The 23,184-nt window shown below is 45.0% G+C and overlaps 1 protein-coding gene across 23 annotated transcripts in view; it reads right to left on the reverse strand.

Moving 5' to 3' along the window:
- The window catches only part of MAGI1 (membrane associated guanylate kinase, WW and PDZ domain containing 1), a 336,388-nt gene that overhangs the window by 269,271 nt on the left and 43,933 nt on the right, over positions 1 to 23,184 (reverse strand). Inside the window, exon 1 of one of the 23 annotated variants that reach the window (XM_015640899.3) lies at positions 22,749 to 22,944. The exons of the other annotated variants lie outside the window; for them this stretch is intronic. Coding sequence (XP_015496385.1) covers positions 22,749 to 22,851 — 103 coding nt within the window. The 5' untranslated portion in view covers positions 22,852 to 22,944. Of the gene's footprint in view, positions 1 to 22,748; positions 22,945 to 23,184 lie in introns of those variants that run through there. 23 annotated transcript variants of the gene reach the window in all.

Below are 23,184 nucleotides of genomic sequence, written 5' to 3' on the forward strand. Positions count from 1 at the left end.
GACTGCTCAGGGAAGAAGATTCTTTTGAGGAGGAAAGCTCCTTATTTTCAGGGGAAGAATTCTGACAAAACCAGCAGGATAGAGAGAGGCATGCTTGCTCCTCTGGCCTGCAAGGGGAAAGGATCCAGCTGTGCAGCACCCAGCTGAAATGGAGAGCTCGAGCCCAGGTGTCCAGCAGTGCTGGTGAAGCCTCAGCAGCTGTTGGGCCCTTTCCCCTCTTGGTCCAAACATTTCAGGCTTGGCACAATCCTGACATGGAGCAGGGGCTTTCCTCAGGTCTGAAACAAACACTTCTTTAAATTAAACAACAGCAAAAAATAAGTAAATGTCTTATTTTGCTGCTGCCTATAGTCCAATGACCAGAGCAGTCCATTCAAACTCATCCTCCTGGTTTTATCAAGGCCACAGCCGACAGTGCCCAGTGAAATTATTGCTTCTTGGAGGCAAATAACACACTGTCCCTCAGCAAGGCACGGATTGCCACGCTGTGAGAGGTCCACCCCTGCAAACAGCTCAGCTCCTCATTCTTCTGATGGAACAGGAGAGTTACTGCTCAGCAGGGCTGGGAAAACCCACCTGGATTCATGTTTTATCAATGTCCACATAGGTAGTTACACAAAAAGCCATTTCAGATGAAGGTCCACAAGAGGGTAAACCCATAATGCTGCTGTACAGTAAAGAAAAGCAGATTTCTCTGAGCAATGCTGGCTCACAACAGAGCTCTCTTTGCATGGGTAATTCATACCAGGCCTGCATTTCAACAGCAAGCAGCAAACAAATGATTCTGCCATTTTTCCCACAACATTTTAGTAGTATGATAAATAAGTTCAAAGTATTTTCTAGGCTCTCTCAAGCTGCTTTCCACTATCTCTGAGTGCACACCCCAGGAAGCTACCACGCATTTATAGTTAGCACTTGTGAATGTCTGTCTTCATATTTACAGCTCACTCAGATGGAACAGCATCCTTTGCAAGCCATGGCAAGACTGAGAACCCTGGCCCTGGGAGCCCAGGAATTTGGCTGTAATCTGGAGCATCTCTGCCAAAAAGGCCTGGGATATTGTTAAAGATGATAGGAACAGGGTGCACAGGCAGCCTCTTCTTCATCTCCTCACTGCTTTTTCCTGGGTCAGTGTTGGAGTTCAGAGAAGCAGAAAATAACAGCACTAACCAAACACTATGAAAAGGCAGAACCCAAGAGAAACAGAACTATGTTTCCCTGAAATGAGCGAATATTAGTTTTCTGACAGTTTAAATATTGTATTCTGCTCGCTAACTGTCAGTAAATTTACAAATAGTTGGCAGCTTGGCTTATGACCAGGACCCAAAGGAATGTTGACTGTAGCAATTTAATGGCCTGTTTCTATCAGCAACAGCAGCAACATTTAAGATACTTCTCATTGCTAGTGAATTTATCTTAAAAAAACCCCAACAGTAGAAGAGATGCTAGTTTCACATTTTTCACCCTGCTGAGGCCTCATATTGGATCATTACTCATTCCACACACCCCCAGCCACTTCTCCAAAGCTTTGAATTTTGCTTCATTCCAACTGCTAGGATTGCAAACTCAGTGATGAAAACAGACAGCTCCTGGCTCTTTAACAAAAAGCAAAAATTCCTCACTCCCTAACAAAGGCTTAAGTGATGATGAGTCAGCGATGCTGCTACATCAAAGACTAAGACTGGACAATCTTCCTGAAGTTTCCAAATTTCTTGGTGCCAGAACAGGAGATACACAGACACAAAAACCTTAAGAGATGGGGGGGACTGAACACTTACAGGGCTTGCAATGCTTCAGCCTCTCGCTTGCCTGGTGTTGCACAGCATGCTTTTCTTATAAAAACAACACTGCAGCCCTCATCCTGGGGGGGTTGCTTTGTGCCTTGTGTGTTAACACCATCCCCTTTTCCCATCTCACAGGAGGAGCAGCTCAAGGATGAGTCCAAGCTCTCGGAGCAGTGCTGAGCTCTCTCCCTGCCCACAGCCAGAGATGTGCTGGCACAGTCAGGATGCTCAGGGCTGCTCTTTCCTCAGCAGCCACACAGATGAGATGGAAGATCAGCCCCTCTCCCTGGATGAGCTCCATCCTGATAATTTTCACCAATAACACTGATGAAATGGATAATTTTTAAATGACACCTCCACAGTGTCCAAGCATGGCCTGTTAGCCAACACCAAAGAGCTTTAGCCAGCACTTGCTCTGCTCCAGCACCGTGAGGCACCTGCCCTGGCAAAGCCCTCCAAGCTGCACCTGGGCAGGGAGAGCATCCCAGTCACTCCACACACTCCAGCTACATAACCTGGTGAAATATTTCCTTTACCACAGTTTCCTGCACCTCAACCTGCTTACTGTGAATTTCCAAAAGCCCTACAGACCTCACTAGACAGGCTAAAATATGCAGTGCACTGCAAAGAAAGAAATCTATGGCAAGGGGAACAGTTAGTTGAACTAATCAAGAGACTACAGGGTGAACTGAGCGTGGGAAAGGCATTAGAATGGTATCAAAATAAATTCAGGATGCCTGTCTAGGAATGTGAACTGTTGCTTTCCATGCAATTACATAGGAGACAAATCATAGCTCCGGCTAAAAATGTAAACATCTCTATAAGCAAGAGGGGAGGAAAAGCAGGGTATTCAAACTAAAAGGCTCTCACACCATTAAATGTAATCACTAAGCAACTATCACCCAGTCTGAAAAGAAGATGAAAGGATAATGGAATGAGATATGGGCTAGCAATTACAGGGAAAGCAAAGTGAAAGAGTCCATATTTATTTTTGTTTTTTATTAAACTTCCAGAAGTACTAATAGCCAAATTACACTGTGGGGAAAGAGGGAAGAAAAAAAAGAAATAATACCAAAAGGGCTGAAATTAGTCTCAGGTTCTTCAGAATCCTTCCCAACAGCCCCAAAAACCATCTCATGACCACCCCAGCTCCTGATCTTGGGATGACACCTCTGGGTGTACAAATCACACAACCAAGCTGGAAACTTTTGCTTTTGGATAGTTCTTTTGGATGAGCCCAGAAATGGAGCAACAGCATCAAAACAACTTTCATAGCAATGGCAACAATGAAAACAGAATTTGCTCTTTGTAGGCCCAGCTTTTATGGAAATAGCCATTTCCCAAGCAAAGCTCAAAGAAATCAGCTGCTACCACTATCATCCTTTCACAGGGACAACCTGCTACGACCACCTTGGATGCCAGTGCCTGGAGTTTCTCTCCCACCAGACCACCCTGTTTCCCCAGCCACTCCTCACCACAACTGAAGGATTCCTGAAGATTTTAAAAAACTTCTCCCCAGCCTCAAACACTTCCAAATGCCATGCCAACAGTCCACTGACTTCAAGAAAAATATGCAAGATCCCCTTATCTATTCCAGTGCCTGCCAGAAAACTGAAATAATACTGCTTTCTAAAGAACTATCTCAGTGTGTTCAAGAATTAGCATTACACCTCTGCATCCTTGCCAAGATGTGCAGTTACATGCTACAAATCATTACTACACAACTACTCACAGCAGAGCACGGAGCATCAACTGATACCACAGCGCTTCTTTTCAATCTGCCTACTAGAAAACCCAGCAGTATATCTGAATCAACACCAGTACTCTTTCCAACAAGAACATGTCCAAAATTCACAGATAACATTCCAGATGACATCATTCTAGCAGTGGGGCACAGCAGGGCTCATTTTCAAGAGAACTTTCTCAGGGAGCAAGATGACTACAGAAGACATGTGCATTTTGGAACAACTACCTTTCTTTACAAAGAAAATTTAAATCATTTTTCAAAGAAGTCCTATCAAAAACATTTGGCAAAAGATCCAGAAGAGAGATTTCCAGGAATGCTGCCTTAGGGCCACACTGGAGAGCTGCTTGGACTGGTGCCTCAGGATATCAGAGCTGGTTGTGACTGTGCCTCGAGAGCAGCTGGAGCAGCAGAGGCTCCTCTCCATCCCTGCCATGCTGGGAATCCCTGTACAAAAAGGGATCAAAGAAGGGTAAAAATACACATTGAGAGACAAAAATGGAGTTCTGCAGGACAAGACTTGACATCTTTGCTACCTGCTAGGGATGCCTAAGATGGAAAAAAACCAGAAATTTTTGTCTGCCCTCACAAAATCATTCCACTGTTCCATACTTCCCCTTTTGAACAGTTACATGGAAAAGCCATCAAACAAATACACCACCAAAAATGCTGGTGCTGTTTGTAACTCTTTTCTGACATTTGCTGTTCTGAGCTGAACTGCAAGTGACAGCTATAAAAATAACAAAGTAATATTTGGGTAAGCAAATGTATACTAGATGAAATGCTGGGAAGACAGATCACACTGCCAGTGTGGCACACACTCCAACAGGGCTGTCAGCCCAGGACTCAGGAGTTATATCCATCTTTTCTGCAGAAGCATTAGCAAAAGCTAAAAGAGTCATTCAGCTATATTACCTTGTAATATAGCTGTCTCTTTATGACCTTGTAACCTTGCTTTCCCACACAAATCTCTGTTGCCTGTCCAAGGCACAACAAGCAGACACAGATAATGACAACACCTCCAGATGACATTTGAAAGACACGGCTAAAACTTGGGGCAGGAGTAAAAGTGGATTTTTATCACTCAGTGACCTGAACTCTGTTACAGACCTTTTATTAGCAGCACAGAAATGCACTTTATTTGGATGCATCATATCCTTAGACAGAACGTACTAAAGCTTTAAGCAGAAATAAAGGTTCAGGACTGCTCATGTCATGACTACACTGCTTCATCTCAGTGACCCAGCACCCACCACAAACCCCCACACAGACACCTGACCAGCACCTAGAAAATGTGTCTCTCTTCCCCTGATGGGTTACATATCCTGTCAGTCAGCAAAACATCCTTTTATAGGAAAGAAAAAAGAAAAGAAGTATCAGAAAGTAAAAAAATTAAGATGTCCAGAAAAGCACTTACAAAAACTAAATCTAGTTATTCTGTTACATTTAGTAGCTGTTCAAATCACACATGTTAATAAACATACTTACTTTGAAAACAGAAAGATACAGGTTTAAATTGCAGGCCCTGACTCAGAATTCCTAAGTCCTTTGCAAGCAAAAGGACCAGACCCCAAGTCTTGCACACTGCAACCTTTGGATTCCACCAAAAGTCCAAATTTTAGAAGTAATCTTGGAAGGGAACTTGCTACTGTTTTGGCCAGGCAGGAAACAGAGTGAGAGTTTAATAAATGATTGTTTACAATAATTTGAAACAAAATTAAGCCTCTCAGGGATCCCACTGCAGCCCTGGCAGCACACCCCAGGTTCCACTGCCAGTGAAAATGCAGACAGCAAGCCAGATTTACCAGAATAAAACCTGATCAGACACTGAATCAGGAGCATACTGCAAATAACAGAGCTTTTTTCAGCCTTCACATGAACAGCGGAGTCATATGTATTTTGTAGCCATCAGTTTTGGCACAACTAATTCAATTTTCTTTTAATGACTTATGGGAGGGGGGGCTTTTCCTTGGAGCAGCAGTCAGTGGAAATAATGAATGACCTCCTTTCACAAGATCAGAGACGTATTTGCACATAAACAGCTGAAGAAAACTGGACTCAACAGTCTGCAGATGCCCATGATATAATAAGAACAAATAAAAAGCTTATGACACTGTAACTCTGCACCAGCAGAAACATAAATCCTGCTGGAAGCTTTGGAGTCAGATGGCCTTTGAAATCACTCACAGGTTCTAAATTTCCCGGCAATGGGCAGCAGGGCTGGTATTGAACACAAAAACCTTCTGCCAAACAAACACTGAGGCAATAAATAGCAATAATAAAGCAGAGGCAGACAGACCTTTGAATCCATTGGTCAAGAAAACTGCTGTCTCAAAGACAGGGTGCAGATCTGTTTGTGGGAGCTGATGGAGAGACTGCAGCAGATACCCAGTGCTGGATGCTCTCTGCAGCACCCTGCTGCCCCAGCCCTGCTTCCTCTGCCACACAGCATCACTCTGCCTGGAAATGGGAGAGGGAGGCAGCTGAAACCCCAGGAAGGGTCTGACTCACTGCTCAGGGACACGAACACAAAAATCCCTAGAAAATGGAGAGGAAGGTTTTTTGTCACTGCCAATAGTCCTGTTAGGGGAACCCTGCTGCCCTGTGTTTATGGGAGCAGAGCTGGGCTCCAGCAGCATTTCCCATGTGCAGAGCACAGGGCAGTGCCCAGAGCCAGTGGGAGAGCCCTGTCTGCAGTGGGGACAGAGCCCAAATCCCACATCCATGGGGAGAGCTGGGACGTGCAGAGCCCCACCAACACCGAGTGCAGGAAGAGGGGAGCAGTAAATATAAAGTCACTGCTGGAAAACAAACCACTCACAATAAACCCTCATGTAAACAACCCAACTCTGGGCTTTTTTGAAAATCTGTTTTTACATCTAAGCACCTTGATTCTAAAATCCATGACTAAGTTCTCACTCCCTCATTCAACTATAGGTGCCCTCTCAACACTTAGTAACAAAGTGATTGGATCAAAGACAGCCCTTCCATTAATCCACAATAAACAAAATACCACTCCACAAGCCTTTAGTATTCATGGGCAGGCTCCTGCACCAACCACAGCTCAGCCAGAACTGCTTTCAAACCAGGCTGCAGCTCAAATAAATCTGTGATTATATAAATGCTAATACAAAGTAAAGATAACCATTAGCATGAATCCAGTGACTAGCAGAGAAGCACAAATAAAAAAACATTTTCTTAAGCACACTCCCAGTAATCCTACAAAACACATGGAGTATCCTGACGTTGAAGGGCTGATCAGGTCACAGGTTTCTAACACTTCCCAAAGTTACTCAGCTGTAAAATGGGGGATTCATTTTACAACAAGAACTGGATAGAATTAAAAGCCAGGGGTTATTGAAACCTGACAGCCTCCAAGGTTTTCTCCTATTAAGGAAAGTGAGCAAGTAAATGCATTCAACAACAACAAAATCAATTTATTTATATATATATATATATATATATATATATTCCTCAACACTGATACTTTTCCTTAGGGAAAAAAAGCATAAAACAAACAGGTCTTCATTATTTTAGTCTGGTGGGTTTTTTTGCCAAGAGTGGAGGAGGACAGTTCTCACTGTGAAATCTTTTCTGCAGTGACATCCTGGTCTCTGAGCACCTGATCTCCCTCTCTCCAGCTAAGCCAGGCTCACTTTGGAGAGCACACACAGAGGCAGCAGCCCAGGAATGCTCATTAAATCACCCCACTAATTCCCAAGGTGACTCCAGGCTGGGACCAGGACAGTGCCTCAATATGGCACCACTGTCACTCAGAGAAATTACAGACATTTTACACATCCAGATGTAATCTCCTATCAGTACTTACAGGTAACAGATTCATATGGATTTATAGCCTCGAGGGATCCTGAGATGATCTATTCCCATCTCCCCACGTAGCACAGGCCACATCATATCAATCAATTCCTCCCTGGTTTCTGCTTTAACTAGAGCATTTCCCTATACATCAATCCTTGACTTAACGCCTTCCACGACAGGGAACCCACTGGGTAACATTTGATAAATTGCTTCAGTGGTTAATTATCCACTCTGGTAAAAAAAAGAGTATTCGATTTCCTGACAATGTATTACTTGCAAAATTACAACAGAGCTTTAATAAAAAAGCCTTTTTTAATCTGTAGCTATTTAAGAGTGGACTAATAAGAACATAATCTCCCAATTGCTTGAACAAAAAGAACACAAAAGGAGGTACTGGTGTATAGAAAAGATGGGTGAGAGATGTTTAAAGAGACTTTCCATAATAACAGTGACATGTCCCAGATCACTCACCCAGCTGTACCAGTTGGCAGCAAAAGCCCATCTTAATGCACAGCATTCAAATCACCTTTGTTCAGCAAACAGTTAACAAAGATGTTAAATCCCTGGACAATGAACTCTGGGCATGAGAACTAAGACCCCTGTGATGCTCTTGGCCCTTTAAACAAACAGCCTCCTGGTCAGGATAACAAGATCATATTTCATATGGAAAACCTCCTCCTTTGCAGAACAATCCAAAGGTCCAAAGACCATTTAAACAGCTCCACTTTGCCATTAATTGCCCAGGTCCATCCTGCCTGGGTGAAGTGGGAATGAACTCTGCCAACTGTACTGCCTAATGATACAAGTTGAATTAATGAGGTAACATTTAGTGTGGCGATTCACTGAAGAATCTCTCTTTTTTAGCTTCTTTTAAAAGCATCTCAGTGAGCAAGAAGTTACAACATTTTTTTTTTGCATATGTCAAATATTTGAAGACATAAAGCAAGCTATGCATGCATAAGCTTCTTCTGACACATTTAAAACCTACATCATACTTAACCTTGGCATATTAAAGCTATTGGGCCTGAACCAGCATTTTTAAGGCTTTCAGAATCAAACTCTTTAGTGCACTGGCCAGGTCATTTAGGGAAAAAAAAAAAAAAAAGGAGATGGAGATAAAAAGAAAGGAAGGGTAAAGAGTCTTTACTATGTTAACCAGTTCTCTGCTGATGCCTCTGCACTCTGGATCTGCCACAGCCCCACAAAATAAGGAGTTATAGAGAGGAGCATATTTCAGGGACAATAAGACTAAAGAGCAGCAGCAGCTGAAATTAAGAAAGGACTCCCCTTTACTTCACCCTCTTTTCCCATTTACAGTCCAAAATACTGACAATTAATGTATTTAAATATAATTACTAATACTGGATTTGTGAGACAGTCTGCAAAGCCTGCTCCAGCTGACTGGAGCACCCTGGCCTTCAGCATCATTCCCCCACACTCACAATTAATAACGTTGGGGCAAAGCTAGGCTGTGCTCCCCAAAATGGACAAAGTCCTCCCCTGACACTCTGGACAGCCAGCAGAACCACTGGTAAGAGCAGAGAGCTCTACTCAGAGATGCCTTTTCCTACCCACTTTCACAGCATTTGACAAAATAGACAATAATCTCTCTTTGGGAGACAAAATAAAGCGCAGTAATTTTTTTTTTAAGTATGACTTCTACATAGCAAAAATTATAATGAAGAATGAGGATTTACTGTCAAGAGTACAGTTCAGAGTTCCCCTGCATGTTAAAAAAGTAGATGAGTATTTTATTAGTAATTAAAAGTCCCTCCAAAAAATCAAGCTGCCTTTCTAAAAAAACCTTTTGTCTTCAAAACTTGGTATTAATTTTTAAGCCCTAAGAAAGAATCTAGACATGATAAATTCATCTCTCAACCCAGAATCCCTCTGATTATTATCAAAAGAATTGCTTAACACAAAGCCATTGCAATTGTAAAGTGCCAAGTGCACAGTTAATATGCTGATACCAAAACCTGAGTCATATGATTGGTGAACATCCCAGACTTTCTGCCAGCTTACTCAGGGTGAGAATATGGAAATGTAAAAAAAAAACAACAACCCTGCAGCACAGCTTTAAGCTGTCAACAGATTTTATCCTGAATAGTTTTTAAACTACTAAACCAAACACACAGGCAGCTGTGCCTGACTCGGGTTTACTGGCAGGCAATTAACGATTTACTAATTCCAGAAAGAACCATCACCTTCCCGATTGCTGTTGGTTTTACCGGGCTGGAAAGCATTCCCTGGTGCTTTAAAACAGGCATCCCTCCCTGGCTCTGGGCAGGGATGCTGCAAGAGGTGAGGAGGAGGATGCTGAGGAGCTCAGCCAACACTTCCAAGCATCCACTGGAAAGATGGAGTGCACGGCAGGGTGGAGGAGGCCAGAACCCCAATGTGCTTGTCAGAAATTAGTTTGCAATAGGCAAGCAAGGTGGAAGGTTAATGAAATACAATCTGAGGAAATAAAGCAAGGACACTGATGACTTGCCACAAGACCCCAGAGCTGGCTATGCTGGCTGGAGCCCTGTCCCCACAGAAAGGGGACATTACTGGAGTTAGCAATGTGGAGTATGGGTGTTCCTGCTTGTCCTGGTGGGGGTGAACAGGTCCTTGCAGGCACCATCACATCATTTCCAGCTGGGAACAGAGTCCCAACTGTGCTCCTTCCAGCAAGGGGCTGGAGGGATTGCAAGGAAGGAAACAGATATGGAAATTGGGCAATAAAAGCTTACCTAACATAAGGTCACACAGTGGGTACAGATTTGGGTTTTACTTGGAGGAAGCAGCAAAGTCAGCAGTGCAGGACAGCAGAGACCTTGATGAGGGGGGATCACGAGCACTGCAGTACCCCCAGTGGGGTTGCATCCACCCACAAACTTCAAACACAGTCCTGGAAACCTTAATCCAATGTCTCAACTTCAGAACAGACTTCTCACAACAAGAAAACAAATCTACACCAGTGGGATAATCCAAATGAGCACCTGTGATGTCCCAGGCACAGGAATCTCTACAGTCAGATCTATCACTATGCTTTACTTTATGGCAGGCAGTACATTGTTGAGGCTTAAAGTCAAAATTAGCGTTGTAAGGACAGGGTGTGTGTTCTTGGTTTGGGGTTTTATTTTTTTCCTTTAAGGGGCAACTAATTTTTCTCATGCATAAACCTCCCATGCCACATTTATGCCATCACTATGGATTTTTCTAAGGGAACAATATTTACAAAAAAGGGATCACCATCCTCACAATTACAAATGTGAAATTATTTTTTCTAATCTATGGGTTCAAGTAAACTCCTAGTATGACATCATTGAATGCAGATTCCAGATCTAAACATGATTTTTTTTTTCTACTAGTACCTAACCAGAGTATCCTGAAATATATAAAATAAGTAACAAAAATTTAAGAGAAGTTGAAAAGGGGAAAAAAGCCCCACAAACCAACAACAAAACCAACAAAGCACAGAGAAAAAATAAATTAAAAAATGCACTGGAGAATTTCACCATTTCACTAATTTACTCACCAAGTGTGAGAAACACATAAACAATCAAAGAATTTCCCACTGTAGTGTGCAAGCCATTTAAGGACATAAATTCAAGAATATCTATACACAAGCTGCTGCCAGACCAGTCACATGTGGTGGGTACAAAAACTAACTGATATTTGGAATCACTTTTACAACCAGCGTGTTAAAGCAACAGCCTTAGGAAAATATGAATGCAATGCAAGACTAAACCAAACAAAACTCCTGACATAATTCACAGCTAAGACTCTGCCAGCACTTTACCAGGTGGATGAAATTAGCAACCTGACAATTAGCAAGAGGAATAAATCCCCATAAAAAGCAAGCAGAAAGGAATTTTCAAGGGCATGAATACAATTTTTGGCTACATGCACTTACTGTTGTTACCAATTCAAAATGTTTACTCATTTCTCTATGGGACAGAAAACTCAACTTGCTATGAAAACAAATCACTGAAAGTCTTGGCAGATTAGTAAATGTCAGATCAAATTAAACCTTTTCTTAGACTATGCAGGGGCTGTACAAATTTATCAGAGTCTCACAGATTCTTTGCTCTCCTGACATGAATAGGTCAGAACAGCCCAAAGACAAAAGGCAGCAAAATCACAAGACTGAAAATGCACAGTTTTGGGAGGCCACTTATTGCCAGGCTTTGCTTCCCTGTTCAACTCATCCACAGAGAAACAGTTTTGGAGATGGATAATGCCTCGGGAGATGGGAAGCAGCAAGAGACAGCAGCTTTCTCTTCTCAAAGGCTGTCTCTGGAAGACAGGAGCTGGGCATCCCACCTTCCAGGTTTGAAGGTTTCAAGCTGTGGCATGCAAAACATAGCAGGGAGGTTTGTAATCTCTCTTTTCTGCGAGTGTTATACAGTAGGGACACATCCCTCAAGCTTTGCTGTCGGAAGATTCTGCAGAGGGAACATAAAGCCTCTGTCTCCAACAGAGTCACTTCAAGACAGAGAAGGAGAAAGGAAAAAAAAAAGGGAAAGAAAGAAACATTTTGCCTTAAAAAGAACCTGATTAGGATGGATGATGAGACAGCCCAAAGTTTGCCCTGAATCGTGCTGGCTCTCCCCACAACAGAGAAGCACAGGAACTGAGGAGAGCTGCCTGCAATGCTGCAGCAGGGAACAGCAGAGCAGCCAGGGATGCTCACAGGGAAAGCAGGCTGTGCCCTCCTCGGGTGCTTCAGCCACCAGCACACTGTGACAAAGCTGCTGCTGGAAAGAGCTCTGAGCACAGCAGCAAGTGATAGCAGTCATTCTGCATCCTAGCATTCCTAGGCTGGGGTAACGCTTACCTAACAGCAGCACAGAGATTTGGACAGGAAAATACATCAACCCCTTCTGCCTGATGAAGAAAAACAACTTGCCAGCCCCACTCCTGCCCAGGCAAGGGGTCAGCAGCACTAACCCAGCTCAGCAGCACTAACACAGCTCAGCAGCCAGCCCTCTCCCCTTGCACCCTGCCTGTCCTGCTGCAGCATCTGTGGATGTTCAGAAGGATTTACAGCCCTCACTCAGCTCATGGACCTGCTGGGCACGTCCCCTCCTCTCCCAGAGATGGATTTTTGCTGGCCAGCCCCCAGGCTCTCCAAGCTGTCCCAACAAGCTCACCCCACGAGCATCTTCTGTGTCTTTAGGAGCGCTCCCCTGAAGTCTGGGCTACAAGTGCTGGCCTTTCCCTTCCCCATCGGTCACCTGGGAATCATTTACATTGCCCAACAAGACGGCTGGGGACTGATATTTGTCAGCAGCCCTTCAAAGCAAAGAACAAAATCTGCCCCCAGCACAGCCCCCTGAGGATCTCCAGGACATGCAGGTGCAAGGCAGTAACAGAGAACAAGTCACAGCTGAGTTCTGGCAGGAATTTGAGCCCATGCTTAGCTCTGGGAACCACAAGTTTTCCCAATTTCAGGAGCCTTACCCAATGCCCATGGACAGGCTGGACCCTGCCTCTGCTCCTGCACCAAGAAACAGGAGGCTTTGAATTGAAGGAATTCACTGAACGCACACCCAATCCTTGCTGGGATGATCTGTGCCATGACAGCCCTTCAGACTTCACCCTTTTACATCACATTGGATCAGAAGTTAATGACTCCCAGTTATAGTAAGTGCTTTTTAAAATCACAGAACAATTAGTTCTAAAAAAACAAGGAAGTATCAGCAACTTGATTTCTCATTAAGAGGATAAAATAATAAACACAAAACTGGTTACTTGCGACAGATACCAGAGGACACGCTGTTTACAGAAACAATTGTTGTGTTTCTGTATGGTGGGATCATCTTGTGCTTTTTATTTAAGGAACACAATGGTAAAGAGCACAGAACCATTACAGCACGGAAAGCAACCTTGCTTGGAGGGTTGCTTTGCCTTTTCAAAGGGAAATCGGGAGCACAATAATGTTTTATTGTTATTCTTTCAGAATACACAAGTGAACAATATATTGCATAAAAACAATTCCTTGTAAACAACTTGAACCGTAAAAGCAAACAATACCTCAAGTAATAAAAGGAGTTTATATCCTGAAAGATCAATTATTATTTTGGCTTGTTGATATGAAACAGAATAAACTATTTATTAGAGCTCAAATCATTTAGGAACTATAATCACAATGATCTATAAGTAAAGATCATGGCAAGGAACCAGAACTGTAACATAAATATTTAGGCTTTCAATGCAGCAAAGAACACACACAAGTTCTTAGCTACACCAGGACAGGATCAGAGCACCGCCCTTTCTGGCAGCCACCTAACAACAGCCAGGGCAAGAACTTTACTGTTTTCAGAGAAACATGCAGTTGAGTTTTGTTGTGTTTTGGTTTTTTTTCTTAAAAGACAAAAAAAAAAAAAAAATCTAACAGATTTTTTTGATAAAACTTGCAGCTTGTAAACTTAATTTCCAAAAATATAAGCTGGAGGCAAAGCTGACAATGGCACTGAGTGTGCAGACACAGGCCAGGCTCTGCCCTGACAGCCCACAGAGCTGAATTTCTTCAGAGACAAACCAAATCACCCCAGCTCTCAATGTGGCTCCAAAGGATGGGGAGAAGGAGCAAACAAAGAGCTGCAGCAGCAGCCAGGGGGATGCACCTTCAGAAACTCTTTCCAGACTCACTCACTCTTACTCAAGCCTCCTCTTTGCATCTTAGGAAGAAGACAAATCCTGCCCAGGGCCCAGCCATACCATACAGCGCTCAGCATTCCTTACCTGCTGCCTTCTCTCGCTCTCTGTTTGGGGTCCCCAGGCAGAGCAGATGAGCTGCTGGCAGAGGGTGCAGCTGCAGGCACTCCTCTCTTCATACCTGGGATGATGAACATGCTCCCACTCCCTCCCTGGCCAGGTTTCAGGGGAAAAAAAGCTTCCCTGAGAGTAGAGTAGAGATGTCCCAGCTAGTGGATGAGCTTTATCCAGGATCTGTTTCAAAGCATTTCCGCTCAAAAGGGAATAAAGAAATGGGCAAAGTGCACTCAGCCTTAGCTTGTTTTAGCAATTATCTCTGAATCAACCCATATGAACTAAAAGTCCTTTGGTGCAAAACTCAGGAGAGCTGGGTACCATTTCATGTGCTGACAAAACACACCTGCATGTTTGGTTGTGCCTCAGCTTCACATCTATGAGGAGCAGCTGTGAGGGCCTGGTTTATTCCTACTTTTGCTTGCCTTCTCCTGTAGCCCATTTGGACAATGTACAACCTTTTACAAGGCATTTTTACAATACCTAAGACAACAGGACCTTGACCTCTATTAGAGCTGCTAAATAGTATCATGTTGCTTGCATCACTGTAAACCCAGAACTCAGGCAAATAAGGAACAGCTCCCAAGTGACTGCCAAAAAAAGTCTCCTCCAGTATCCAAACAGTGCCAGCAATAGAACCAAAGCTGCTGGAGTTGAGATGTGAAACCTTACGGATCAGAAAGGAAAACAGGCAGAAGGATGGAAAAGGCAGGCTGCTTCCCCACAGCTGGAAGTGCACATTTGATTCAGGGACTACTGCTTCTCTGGAGTCGAAGGTTGCCAGAAATCTTGCATGAGAATCTGATCCAGTTTCCACACATCCTCCTTATGTCAGCCTCACTCCAGCACACAAACCCACATTTGGCTGAGCAGCTGCTGCTCTCCCATTGGGGGGATCACTGTGCCCATTGCACTGTTCTCCACAACATGTCCAAGCTGCACCTCAGGTGAAAATCCTAAACCACCCAACTTTTCTTAAGTAATAATAATCGTTAATATTATTAACCATAATAGTTTCATTACTCTCCATGCAAGACACCAGTGCCAAACTGGCCAGACAGCTGGGACAGGGACCATGGCTCCCCTGAGTGCCTGTGCAGTGTCTGACATCCCCCCTCAGCCAGCTGGGGCTGAGCTGGCATGCTATGTGCATGTCCAGCCACAGAAATGCTCATTTTTAGCATATCTGCCTTGTAAACCATGCCATTTCCCCAGGTCTTCCCAAACTGTAAATATACCCTTTTAATTGGGCTGTGGCTCAGGGGGAGCAGGAGCAGCCCCGTCACACTGAAGGTAGAGAACTCAAGTCCAGTATTACCTGGGACCCAGACAGAAACTGTCAGCATGAGCACAGCTAACACAGGTGTTATCCTGCCCTCTTCTTTCTCCAGGTCTCTCCAGGAGCTGTGGTATGAGACTGGTTCATTTTACTCTGAAATTTAGCCCAGGTTAAAGTACCTGAAAAGACAACAGGAGGGTGGTCTGGAGGATGGAGTGGTGCAGGTGTGGGTGAGCCCTTCCCCAGGGGTCACTGTCACCACAGAGCACAGCTGGGAAGTGATGCTGAGCATGGGGATCTGGTGATACAAGGAAAGGACCTGGCAGCCTCATGCTTTACCATGAAACAGGGAGAGAGGTCAATGTTCAGCTCACAAAATCATAAATTCAAAGGTGTTCAGCTGAAACTAGGTCTTCCTGTACAAACACCCAGCAAAGCAGCCTGAGAGGCCATGCCAGTCACCATCAGAATGGTTTTGCCCTCCTCCTGCACAAGGACTTGCTTTTGGGACCACAGCACAGATCAAAACGCCCAGCTGGACAGTCACAGGTCACAGAGACAGGAAAACGAGGAACCTCCAAGCTCCCCGAACAGCAAAGGCACACAGCACACCTCCTCTTGCAGCTTTGACATCAACAGCTTGCCAAGAGCAAAATCCATGCTTCCCTGAAGAAGCTACTTGCACTTCTCCAGGATTTTGCCTTTTAAAGTCAAACAGTGCAGTGAACAAAGTTTTATCAAGTGCAGCAGAAAATAAACTTCAAAACACAATCGTAGGCACTTGTAGCAGGAGCTTTCAAACAGCCAGGCTGTTCAGCACGCCAGACTGCTGCAACCTCCCTGGTCCCAAAACACCCAGTTCTGAGCAAATACAGCACTCAACTTGTCCTTAATGACTTCAATGCTGCCAGCACTGATGATTTTCACACATATCTGATGGTTTTCCTAAAAAAAAACCTCAGCTCCTGGAGTCATGCGATAAAGAAGAAACATGCACTTTTATTAAGGAAAAAGGCTTTTAGATCATCTTTTTCCCAGGAAACAAGAAAAATGAACCTTTACATTACAAAACTGGAAAAATCCTAGAGCAAAGAACCCTTTAACAGTTACTGTTGCTTTAAGTCTCAGGGGGAGTGGGCACTAAGTAAGCTAAATGCTTCTTTTTTTTCTTTTTGGAGCTTATCTCACAAATTACATGAACATCTAAGTTGTTTGCTTGGGGTTTTTTTCCCCCAGAAATTTATGCTGTGAGTAATTCTGAGCAGTGAATAAATTCAAGGAAGTTATGTGCTTTCTACCACTCCTTCAATGATATAAAGCAAGGTGACATGAACAGAACAAACTCCCAATTATACCTTTAGTTCCTCCTGTCACTACAGAGTGCTCTATCTTTCAAATAATAAAATTAAAATTTAAATACAACCTGGAGAGCTCTAAAGGCACAGACAAAAGGCTCCATGTTCCACTCTAAGATCTTATTCCCCAAACCCTACAGATTCCCCAATTTTTGAGAGGGAACTGCCACTGAAAGCCAACACAGCATAGCCTGGTGGCACCTGCCAACTCTGAGCCACTCCAGGAAGAGTAACTCTACTAAAATTAAGGAATACTAATAACAAATAAACCCCTGCGCCCCTCCACTTGATTTTTCCACCACACCTGTAGCAGGTCCCTCGAGACAGAACCCTGAGATGTGCTCTGATGGACATGGGCCATTCCCATGGCACCAGGGAGGGTCACACAGGGTCTCTTGTCCCCGTCCAGGATGGCTTTGGTGCAGGGAAAGGGAGAAGTGGCATGGCAGCACTGCCAGGAAGAAGTCCCAGCACAGGGAAGCCCCAGACCAGCCCACACCATGCCTGGTGCTGAGCCTGTGTGTTTTAAGAGGTATTTTGGAAGTCAGAGGGGCCAGTTCTGCCCATGCTCCAAGCAGGTGCAGCCTGAGTGAAGCCAGCACCTCTCCCATGGGGCTGTGCTGGACTCAGACCACGGCTGACACCCATTTGCTGTTCTCCCACCCATTTCCTGGGCTATCACATGGGAGCAGAATCCTTTCCACAGCTCAGGCTGAACTTGCCACCCTCCTACCCTGCCTGACCTGAGAGCCCTGAGCCCCAGGGAAATGAGGCCAGCAGCAGCTCTTTCCTCCTCTGTGGCCGATTCACTGGGTGGCTGCGGGCAGGGAAGGACCAAAGCTCCTCCACCATCTCCTGATCCACATCTGAGCTACCTCCAATGCTGCAGGACACTCTGGGAGAGTTTGGAAACCTCCTCCTCCCCTGGGCGACAGTGGCGCCGAGCCCACTCTCCCCGAGTTTGCCGCTCCTCCAGCGACAGCCGGACTCTCCCCACGGCAGAAGGTGGCTCCCAGCGCTCCGTGTCCTCCTGTCCTCCCAGCACTCTGTGTCCTCACGTCAACTCCTCACCCTGGCTCATTAGGATGTTCCTTCCCGCTGCCCCTCCTCGCTCTCAACCTCCACAAGCACTAATGGGCTCCTCTGCAAAGCCTGTGCGCGCTCACGGAGTGGGCCTGGAACGCGCCCATCTTCATACACACAGAGAAAAGAGAGTTTTATTCTAAGTAGAAGTGGCAGCTTCTAATTTAAGACTACACCATTTGACCCCTAGGCACAACAGAAGCTACCTATTGCCCACGTGGATGGCCAGTCAGCTCTAATGCCATCCCAACGGGCAATCGCAAATTAAGGTGACCGATTCTGAACTCACCGACCCTTTGCTCCTAACCCCTGCTGTGGGGCTCACTCTCCAGCAGCCCAAATGTATTTCTGTACGGGTGAAATTCCACTCACTCCATTAATGCCATCAACCAGTTTCTGGGAGCAAGAATTGCATTAAATTATTTTATCTGCAGCCAGGCTGCCTGTGGGGGCAGGGGTGAGGGAGCAGGCAGAGGGGCCAGAATCCCACATGATCCCAAACAGGGCTTCTCAGCTGCTTTTTAAAAGTGCCTGCAGTCTTCCTGACATATGTGCACATGTATTTCTATATGGATATACACGTGCAGGTTGAAATCATGCACATTGTCACTGAAGTGGACAGCAAGTGTCCTGTATGCACATCACCAGCCCCACACACGATGGTCACAACTGAGGGGGTGCCACAGGCACCAAGGGCACTGCTGCTCTGCTCCCCAGGCAGGATCAGGACCTGCTGCATCCCACATTGCCCTGTATCCTTGCTGAAATGCATGAGGTCAAAGCCCCACACTTCCAGGCACTGGAACCCAGGCTGAACCAGGCACAATTTCTCTCCATCAGGAAATATCCCCATCACACACATCCAGAGCATGATGAACACAGCCTGATCTGCTTCATTTTTCAACCTGCTGAATTGCTAGAATATGTTTAGCTGTTACACACAGACCCCAGATCCATAATCCCACCCTCAGCAGCTGTTACATTTGCAGCAGTACTTACAACAGATGTTACAGCTTCGTAAAAAGGTAAACCAGTTGAGACTTCCAAAATTGGGGCTGGGAGGGGGTGAAGCAGAGCCCAACCCCTGCATCCAGCTGCATCCAGGCTCAGAGAACCAGCCATGGATGCACCAATACACGTGGTACAGAGCCACATCACAGCCTCGAGCAGTTTAAGGAACTTTCAAGTGTTGCCATAGTGGCATTATAAAGCTGTCAGCTTCCTGGGAGACGAGCAGCAGAGGCTGGAATTCAGTGTTTAAAGGATGATTAAATATAAGTGATTTAAATTATACATTCCCGTTGCTGGAACTGACACCATTTAAAACACACCATCTATTCCCCATTCCCTCTGACACTGATTACTACCCACTAAAATATGAGCATTTTCTTACAAGATGTGAAGTACCAAACTAGGGATTTATGAATTGGAGATAATTAAAAGGTTTTGCATTACAAATAGAGTAAAACATTTACATTCCATGGGGCACCTGAGAACACTTAAAGAGTCAAAATGGACATTTTTTACCTGAAAACCTGCCTGCTCCCTATCAAGGCTTCTAATTGCAGCACAGGAAGCTTGCAGCTATTTTACACCAGATTCACAATCAAAAATTTGCTGAGCTTCTGGGCAACCTGAGAGAGACTCGAGACTCATCGTTAATTCTCCCACATAGAGCTCTGTGAGCTGAAGCTCCATTAGGCTGACACAAAGAAATTGTCTGTTTCTCCTTGATAAATCCACGGAGTGACTTGTGAGCTGTTACCATTCAGATTTCTCAGGCATGGAGCTGTAGGATTTTCTTGGCTAGCAATGATGGCACTTTACCAAGCAGGAAGAAGAAGCACAAGGGATCACCCAAGGCCATGAGGGTATGGAGAGTCTCTTTCCCATCCACCCAGAGTATCCACAGCCTCTCTCAGAGGCCAGTGTGATCAGCCCCTCTTGGTCCAAACTTATTATCTTGTGCAGGACGCCAAAATCTCCACCCCAGTGCCAATGCACATGAAGGGATTAACACCTCCACTGTGATGACAGGTGCTGGAATTGCACATGAGCATCTCAGTAACTTCAAAAAAGGTCTTTTTTTCACATGATTTTTTCCCCCTTCCTGAAATCTGCAAGCCAGAAAACGCAGTATTGATCTCACAGCCTGGCAGAAATATGATAAGGGACTAATTGAGCACAGAGGCGTGAGGGAATGAGTCTCCAAGGAACCTTTTGGTTTGAACAAGGACCCTTACAAAATGCCAGAAGAAAGCTAAAACAAAGAAAAGAAAAAAAAAAAAGGGGGCTAATCCTGGATCTTCCCTCATCAGCTTGCTTTTCCCTGCACTCAGAGGAATGCTGAGCATTGTAGACTCAGAACAGGAGAGGCTCCAGGATCTGGGAGGGGAACTGAGGCTGCAAGCGTGAGACGGGGGGAGAGCACGGGCAATGCAAGCAGCAGCAAACACAAACTCTGACTCATGGCACACAGCACGTAAACAACACTGCAAGAGTTTCTGCAATTATAATTCAAACCAAAATAAACAAGAATGACAGTCCAGTACGAGGAAAGGGAGGATGACAGTGATGGGAGGGGGGTGTGGGGACTCCATCACGTTCACATCTGTTGCTGTCATAGCATCCCAAATGAGCAGCTCCAGAAAGAAACAGAGAAGGGAAGATATATGGGACAGCAGCAGCTTCTTGTGATCTACATCCGTGCTTGAAGTTTTCATGACTGCACTGAGAGCAGAATTTATATCTCAAAGCCATGCAATAGCCTATTACACTGCTACTGGTTTTGACCCCTGGCCCCTGAAACCAACTCTAGCAACAGAAATAAAAGTCCAGCTTGGAAGGTTAATGAGTGAAATAGACCCTGTGTAGAGGGTGGATGGACAGAAGGCAACAGAGGGGGAGAAATCACACCATCAGCAAGAGGCACTGCTTTAACTGCTCTGAAAATCCTCCAGTCAAGCAGATTCACAATTTCTTTTGCTCTTACTTCATTACCTCCTAGTGAGAAACTTTTCCCTCGTCTACACCTTGAATATTTTTTTCATGCAAATCAAGGTATTTTTCATCAGTGAGAACTAATGATCATCCTTTTTACAGAAATCTTTTCTGCATCAGAAAATTTGTTGCCTGCACTTAGGCTTATATTTCCAAATACAGCTCCTTCAGCATTCCCTCTCCAGCCTCACCATTTGCTGAGCCTCCCACCTCTGTGTTTCATCTCCAGACTTGCAACCGTGACCATTCTCCTCGGGCCCTGCACTGCCCAGCACCCCTTGGTGCAGCAGGGATTACCAGCCCTGCCTTAGGCACAGAGCTTCTGCAAGGATGACCCAGAGAGAGATTTGAGCCTTTTCCTCAAACCTCAGGCGGTGTTGGGTTTGTTTGGGCTGGCCATGCACAACAGGTCCCACCACGTTGTACCACCCTGGTCACTGCCCTCGCTCATCTCCTGCTCCCTCTGCACCCTCCTCTTCCCCATTCCTCATCATGCTGGTGCCCTGCTGGTTTTGCTGATCACCAAGATGATCCAAACCCTGCCCCTAAGCCTCAGTCACATCAGCAGCCCTTCCCACACATTAATGAGTTACCCCATTAAAGAGGGAAGTTGGACTGATTAGCCTATTTGTTTTTAAGTCAGCTTTTTTTTTTTTTTTTATCCCATCCTCCTCTCTGCTGTGAACAAAGCGCTCTGGAACATTTCTTGAGAAAGCAGTGTCATTCCTTGATCTTTCATTTTCTGGGTCTTGCCTTCTCCTCCCTTTAAAGGGCTGGAGTGGGCTTTGCTCTTCCCTCTCCACCGCATCCCTGGGGAACATCGATGGCAATCCCTAATGATTGACCAGTGTTCAGAGCTTGCCGAGACTGACTTTTCCTCATTATTATACCTAGAATAATTTCACCAAGTCCAGCTGATGTGAATATTGAATAATATCTTCTCTATTTGACAAAGTCTGTGCATGTCATCATCGTTACAGTGTTGGGAGGACTGAAGCAGAGGAAGCACAGAGCACATCCATCTCTTGCGACCCTTTGTCTCTCCAGCCTTGTTCTGCTCCTCTGTGTCTTTTCTCACACATTCCACATTTCTTTGCAAAAACTTCACCCAATTTAGAACCTTTCACGTAAATAGTTTTTCCACTAGAGGGCACAAAGACAATTTCTCCTAAATGGAAACTGATGTTAGAAGGATTAATAAAATAATTACCAATATCTCATCCTTCAGTAAATGAACACTCAATAAATCAGATGTTGTTTCAGCTCCCAGGTACCACACCACCATAAAATGTCCCATAGAGACTGAAAACCTAAAAATCCCAAAGTGATGCTACTCTAACAAGATTTCCTATATCACACTAAGCTCTTTATCCTGGGATTTCTATGCTTCCCTGCTATTTCTCACTAGGCACAGACCACAACATTAACACAGCAATGGAAACAGAAGACCCATCCTAGTATTTTCTAAGTCGAATTTACCCAAATTTAGCTTCAAATCAATGAACTTTTTAATGTTTTCCTTTCCTAGCTCAAAAGAAGTTTTATACCAGCACTTCTGTTAACAGATACTTTTGGGTCATGATAAATCACTTCCCAACCTGTCTTGGGTAAATTAAAGAGATTTTAGCTTTTAGCACTCTTCTATTCAAAACAGCTTTTTCAGTTTTAAACCTTGCCTTGTAAACTTGCCAGAGGTTATATCTGTGCCCATAACACACTTCACCAGTTCCTCAATAAGGAACGGTGTAGGAACACAAACTCCATGGGAAACCAATCAAGTTGAGCACTCAGTTACACAAACCCAACGAGCGGGACAGAACTCCAGAGCATTAACCACGTTGAGAGCACTGTGGCCCTCAAGGTCCAGCAGCCTCCCCAGCCCCACAACAGTCCCAGGCAGAGCATGCCTTGCCCAGACCCACCTTGCTGGCTCCTGTGAGCCCTGCATGCCGCGCTGCCGGGGCGATGTGCGCGGTACCCCAGCCGTGCGCGGGGGTCCACGCGCAGCCCCACGCTCCCCTCCATGGCCCCCGAGCTGCTCCCACTGCTCCAGCCCAGGGCAGGGAGCTTTGCCCTCTGCCTGTGGATTCCCACTGCCTGGAGGGTTTGGCTGGAGCAGAGTCAGCCCCGAGACTTGTGCTAATGGGAGAAGAGAGACAATAGCGATGCGCAGGTGCTTCCTCCCATTTAAAGTGTTTACTTGTGCAGCCCAACGCAGTGACGCGATCGTGGATTAGATCTGCATGCTGCTCCACAGAGTTCAAAAGGTAGCACATAACAAAAGGAACCCTGAAATGCTGCTTATTAAATTAAAGTGTTGGGTTTTTTTTTTTCTTTCTTTTTAAACTCTGCTTCCTT

Source organism: Parus major, chromosome 12, assembly GCF_001522545.3.
Source record: "Parus major isolate Abel chromosome 12, Parus_major1.1, whole genome shotgun sequence".
In the NCBI taxonomy this organism is placed as follows: Eukaryota; Metazoa; Chordata; class Aves; order Passeriformes; family Paridae; genus Parus; species Parus major.